The following is a 6,000-nucleotide window of genomic DNA, read 5'->3' as shown; positions in this document are numbered from 1 at the left end:
ACCGCTCCCTCCGGAGCTGCTCTGCCCACACGGATGACAGCCCTTACCCAGAGCAAAGCTATGTGCTGTGCCACAGCCAAGAATCCCCGCGGGCGTGAGCGTGACAGGAGCCCTCCGCGCTGCCCCCCGGGCCCCCGCTGCCAAGGCTGTGCAGGGCCATATTCGGTATTCCTCGGTGGTTTCTTTCTCCCAGATGGTTTCAGACCCCCGAGCTCTGCCGGAGCCTGCCTTGGGGTGCGGTCATCTCTTGCGGCCCCTGGGGTGCGGCGCGGGGGGGGAGGTCCGCACCTTCTCGCACCCGTGGGGCTGCTTTTCCCCTTCGGCTGCTGCGATGGCGACGGGACCCTGGTGGAGAGGTGCCGGGCGAGGGGTGCCCCAGCACGGTACCACTGGCGGTTAACAGTGGGTGGTGTGAGCGAGGAGGGGACAAGGACAGGAAAGTTTCCTGTCGGCAGCACCGCGGGAGTGAAGCCGAGCGCCCACTGCCAAAGGCCCGGCGGTCCGTCCAGCACAGGACCCGCCGCCTCAAGGCCAACGCAGTAGGAAATGGCCTGCCCCACCACGGAGGGAGCCGCGCCGGCCGGCCCTTCTGCGCCTACGGGGGGGGGCTCAGAGCAGCCCCGACCGCCCCCTCCCAGCCTGGCGGAGCGGGATACGGCCGGTCCTTCAGCACACCGGGAGGTCCCGGCCCGGGGCGGGCACTGCTGCGGACTAACAGCGGCCCGGCCCCGGGTGATCCCTTCTGGGCCGCATAGCTCCCGCCGCCTCAGCGGGCCCCTCGGCCGGCAACTGCAGGACAGCGGCGGGGAGGGACGCGTGGCGGAGGCTCCCCTTCCCGCAGGGGAGAAGCGGGCCGGGAGAGGCCGGGGAGATGCCCGGGAAGGCGGGGGACGCGAGAAGGACAGCGCGGGATCGGGGACCGGGCCGGCAACCAGACCGGGCCGAAGGGGATCGCGGCGCCCACGACCACGCTCGGGGCGGTGGCGGGCGGGGCAGGAGGAGAGGGCGGACCGGGACGTACCAACAGCCCCCCCGGGGGAGGACAATGTAGCACCCACTCCCACCAGCTACCAGCGCCCCACGCGTTGCCAAGGGGACACCCCCTCCTCCGCCCCGGTGCGTGGGCGCGTCCTCGGGTCCGCGGAGCGGGTCTGGAGGGGACGGGGGGGACGGGACTTGCCCCGGGGCGTGTGGAAATGGGTGGGGGGAGTGGGGGGATAGAGGTAGAAGAGCGCGGAACACGGCTGCCTCCCCCCCCTGCCCGCGGCGGGGTGGTGTGGCCCGCTCTGAGGAGGGCGGGGAGCGGCGTGCAGCGCCTCCCTGCTCAGTGACACACACACCCGGTGCGGGGAGGCGGCGGCTGGTCGGGGAGCGGGCGGGCGTCGTAGCGGCGGCTGAGAGCCCGAGCCCCGAGCATGGCAGGGGCAGGGGTAGGGGCCGAAGCCGCTGCGGAGGCTGCCGATGGTTTCCCCGTTTCGCCGGCTTCTCCCGCCCGCCGGGAACTTTCTGCAGCGGTCGGTGGCGGTGCCTTCCCGCGGTGGTGGTGGTGGTGGCAGCGGCGGCGGCAGCAGCAGCGGCGGCGGCGGCGGCTCCGCTCGGCGGTGCCTCCCGGGCCGGGGCTGGGGCTGCTGGGGCTGGTTTTCTCTCGCTTCTGCTGCAGTAAGTGAAACTTTTTCCCCTTGTCGGCCGGGACAGGGCGAGGGGGCGGGTGGTGGAGGAGGAGGAGAGAAATCCGAGCCCAGGCACGGCCGGGGGACTCGGCCGAGTTGAGGGAAACTTTGTGTGCGCGCCCGGCATGGTGCCGGACGCCCTGCGGACGGGGCAGGCGGGTGGGACGTGGCCGGGAGCGCGGCAGCTTCCTCCGGAACGAGTGGGGAGGGTGCGGGAAAGTCGGAGCCGGAGCCCGCGCCGCGCCGGGGAGACCCCAGGGCTCTTTCTCCCCGAGACCCCCCCCCCTCCGCTGGCGGCGCGGACACGCCTCGCTGCCGCCGGCGGCCTGGGCGGTGGGAGCTGGTCCGGGCTGGGAGGGCCGTTGTGTTCGCTGGCCGCGGCGGGGACCGTTACTCGCGCTGGCGGCAGGGGGTGGGAGCCGCCCTGCCGTGCGCCTCCGTGGAGTTGATGCCGCCGTCGGCCCCGAGGGAAGTTTAGGGGCTGGTGGCGGGTCGTGCGCCGTGATTGCCGTCCTGCCCGGCGGCGGTTGGCGTGTTCGCGGGAGTACGCGGCTGCTCCCCGCCCCTGGCCTGCAGGAAGGGAGCAGGGTGGGTCCGCTTGTTCTCCGGGAGTACTTCGCGGGAAGAGCAGCACGCTCGTTGTTTGTGGTGCTGTCGGCTTGCATCGTTGTCCTCTCTGAGCTGCGCACTTAGTGGTTGAGGTCGCTTATCTCCCGTGCTGAGAGCGGGTTTGTGTGCTCGGCATCACCCTCATCCCGAGCAGCTACTGCCGGGGGCACGGCGGCGCGGGGCCCCCCTGTGGTTTGGAGTGACTGCTCCTTGGAAGATGGCATCGCCGCCGCCACCACCGCTCCCCGTGGTTTTTTCCTGCGGAAAACAAGCAGTTGGGAACTAAATCAGAGAAGGATTTCCTCTCCCCCCCCCTTCTTTATTTCTCTTTTTAACTGCATGAGATGTAGTGTGCATAGTGTCATCTTTACAGCAGTGAAAGGTGAGAAGAAAAGTGTACTGGGGCAAAAGCACGTCGAAAACCATCCTCCTGCTGTTGTATTCCCAGTGTAGTAATGAGTAGTTGGCAAGGATATTTTATTATAGGATACACTGTGTCCTTTCCCTCTTGAAGGAAGGAGGAACAAGTTAGAGGAGGTAGTCTCTGGAGGTTGATGTGATAAAAATACCGAGGAACTTGAAAGGCATGCCACCATAAAGCAGTTGTAGGGTATCTGAGAAACCCTTTTTCTGGGAGGGAGTTGAGGTACTGCTGCTGAAAGATTGTGCTCCTGCATGTAATAGTCTCCCCCCTCCGGCAATGATGTAACTTTCAGAATAGATGATTATTACTAATTTCTCAGTATTAAGGAGGTGCTACGCTTCGAAGCTTGAAGACTTAGTTTTCACAGGGTTGACAAACTTCTTGCACTAGCAGTTCCCCCCCCCCCCCCTCGCTTTTTGCAGGGTGATTTCCACTCATTTGCGATTAAAAAGGTGAAGTTGCCAAGCTATTTTTACAAGTAAACGTAACGATGAAGTTAAGAGCATCCGTGTGCTGTGTCATGGGGAGGCTTACTATTTTAGTCTTAATGAGTGTAATTCAGATGTCAGTCTTCCCAGATTCCTTTTGGCACATGTGGACTTGACTGATAATGCTTCTGAGCATCTGCCAGGAGGGGGAATGTTGTCTTGAAATAATGTCCTTTTTCAAGTGCAACATTTTGAAGTATACTGTATGGATAAAAGGGGAAACATAAACTACTGATGACTCCTGGACTGTGAGGTGAGGATTAGAAGATGCTTTTTCATCAGTATCTTAATTTTTAGATCCCTTTTTTTTTCTCCTGAAGCTTCCCCACAGTTGTTTTCCTTCTCTGTAATCTGCCACAGGCGAGTCTGAAAGAAAAATCATGTCATATCAGTGGCTTTTGAAAGTACTCTTAAATACATTTTTAGCGTGATCAGATGTTAATGAAACTAAAACTGCTGACTATTTTTGGTCATTATTCTTCTTACCAGTTAGTCAGTTCTGATAATGCTAGGAAAAGAAAGCAGCACAAATAAATAAACTCAAAGAAAAAATCACAGCAAAACAAACACTCCCCCCCCCCCCCCCCCCCCCCCCCCCCCCCCCCAGCTAAATCCCAAACAAACAGAAAACTAGCAAAATTACTATAAAAACAAATCAGTTTCTATGCAATCATTTTGACTGACTGCTGGAAATATATTTCTTCAGAGAAGTATAACAAAAAAACCCCAAATACTCAAAGCAAAAAAACTGCAGAGGGAAAATTTATTTGGGATCTGAAATAACAGAAACTTTTGTTTGTTTTTTTTTTTTGTTTTAATAAAAACAGACCTGCTTTAATTATTGCTCTTCTTGGAAAAGTGAGACTGGCAGGTTAGGCTTACATGTACAAGTAATTTTACTGCTCAGTTGAACAGTGCATGATGCGATGGAGCGTGTACTAAACTTAATATCATCATATTAGTGTAGCTTTGAACTAGGGGAGATGTGTGGCGTCTATAAGGAACATCATAACCTTTATTAAATAGCTTAGTATGCATTGTGGTCAGTACTTTCAGGTTTGTTGTACCTGGGGACATGTGTGCTGCGAAGTAACTAATTCCTTGTAATTTCTGTGCCTCATTAGTTTGCACACAGTGAAAAGGGTCGTTTTTGCCAAGTTTTATGGAATGTTAAGCATGAGTTAGAAACTAAGCAGACTTGTTACGTGAGGTGAACAGAAAAATGTACAGGATGCATTTGTCAGGGACTTTGTTGTGCATTTTTTTTTCCAATTCAAATTGTTGATTACGTTAAGCTTAGTAGGGCTAGGAGAAAAGTGTGTGTGAGGCACATGTCTTGAAATTCCCATTGCTTTTTGTTTATCTATTTATTTATTTATTAAAGCAGCCTGGGATATAAAAGTCCAGACTGTAGTGGAGCTAGAAGAGTTGGATTATGAAGAGTGGATAATACAAGTATATAGCGTTGCCATATGCAAAAATGGAGTTGCAAATGAAAAGTAACCGTTAGCCTGAAAATCATGAAGTTTCTAGTCAAATAGTCTGTTCTGGTCAAGTGATAACAGAAATATGAGGTCAAGCAAATCAGGTTACTACGTTAGAAATGTGAAAGTGTGGTAGTGTGTTTAAAAGACAACAGTGTGGGTTTTTTCCTCCTCATTTTATGTTAAAGGCAATGATAATAGTTCAGAAATTGATGTCTGAATATGCAGGTCTTTGCAAAACGATATGGAGATAGGCTCACCTATTGTATTAGGTGAGCCAATACAATAGTAAGAAATAGTAGGAAAACTATACGGGGTTAGTTGAAAAGTTGGAAAGAATGAAACGGTGAACTATGTCTCAGGTAGGGCAGTATATGAAACTGCTGCATGAAGAAACCAAACAACAAAGTAACTTCCAAGACAGGGAGAGTTAAACCTGGATTGTTAATTAGCACAGCAAAAAAGAGAAGTCAGAAGTTTGTCAAGCTCATGCTTCGAGGTAACTCAATGTAATATGGAGAGCGCTGTTCTGGAACAGCGCACCCAATAGTTCTTGGCTCGGTTTTGTTGTGGTAGGTCTGTCTGTTCAAGATCACTCTAAAACTGTGATGCTCACCTAAACACAAAATGTAGATGCTAAGATTTTAATAATACATATTGTATAGGCTCATCATTCTTGACTGCTATTTAAATATTAGACAAGACAGTTTCAGTTTATCTGTAGCGCTGCGCGGAAGTAGTGCAAGTTGGAGTTGCTCTGAAAGCAGTTGGTATGAAAGTGTGGATGGGATGAAAGCAGGTTGCAGTAATGAAATTTTAGGTTGAATGGAAAGCGAGGGTGCCAACTAGCACTTTGGCTTCTGGTGTGCAAGAACCCCTGTGTGTATATATGTCAAAGTGTAATGTCGAGTTAATATCGGAATGCTTGGAGTATTAGAAAAGAATCTTGGTGATTTAGCCACTTAGGCTACATAAAGGTTGACCAGTTTGTATTGATTTGAGCAATGTGTTTCTCTCTTGCCTCCTTAAGTAACTTTATCATGGAATATGAATACTGATGCTGGAAAAAAAAAAGGCTCTAGCATGATTTATTTCTTGGAAGATTGCAGTTAAGTATCCTGTTCAGAAATACAGTCACATCTAGGTTGAATTTTTCAGTAAGAATTTAGAAATATGGTCAAATCCATCCCCTTTATGTAGTATCTCACCTAGGATAATCTTGGGGAAACAAAGGACTGTTCTGTAGCAGGAGAAGCAAAAATCTGTTGCCTTTACTGAGCGTCTGTACCAGCTGATTGCCTTTCAGGTGCTGGTGGTAGAGCTTT

General features: G+C 53.0%; 1 protein-coding gene across 4 annotated transcripts in view; it reads left to right on the top strand.

The window, feature by feature from the left end:
- Window positions 1–1,254: 1,254 nt before the first annotated feature.
- Window positions 1,255–6,000, top strand: part of NECTIN3 (nectin cell adhesion molecule 3) — a 61,288-nt gene continuing 56,542 nt past the window's right edge. Inside the window, exon 1 of one of the 4 annotated variants that reach the window (XM_057407411.1) lies at window positions 1,255–1,659. In XM_057407411.1, coding sequence (XP_057263394.1) covers window positions 1,416–1,659 — 244 coding nt within the window. In that variant the 5' untranslated portion in view covers window positions 1,255–1,415. The remainder of the gene's footprint in view (window positions 1,660–6,000) is intronic. The other 3 variants (XM_057407407.1, XM_057407410.1, XM_057407408.1) reach the window with 3 other exon arrangements.

Source organism: Pezoporus wallicus, unplaced genomic scaffold (genome assembly GCF_028554395.1).
Source record: "Pezoporus wallicus isolate ANWC-B61680 ecotype Strahan unplaced genomic scaffold, APGP_CSIRO_Pwel_v1 contig_13817, whole genome shotgun sequence".
Lineage (NCBI taxonomy): Eukaryota > Metazoa > Chordata > Aves > Psittaciformes > Psittacidae > Pezoporus > Pezoporus wallicus.
Note: the sequence above shows the minus strand (reverse complement) of the source record. Positions and strands in the feature narration are given on the sequence as shown.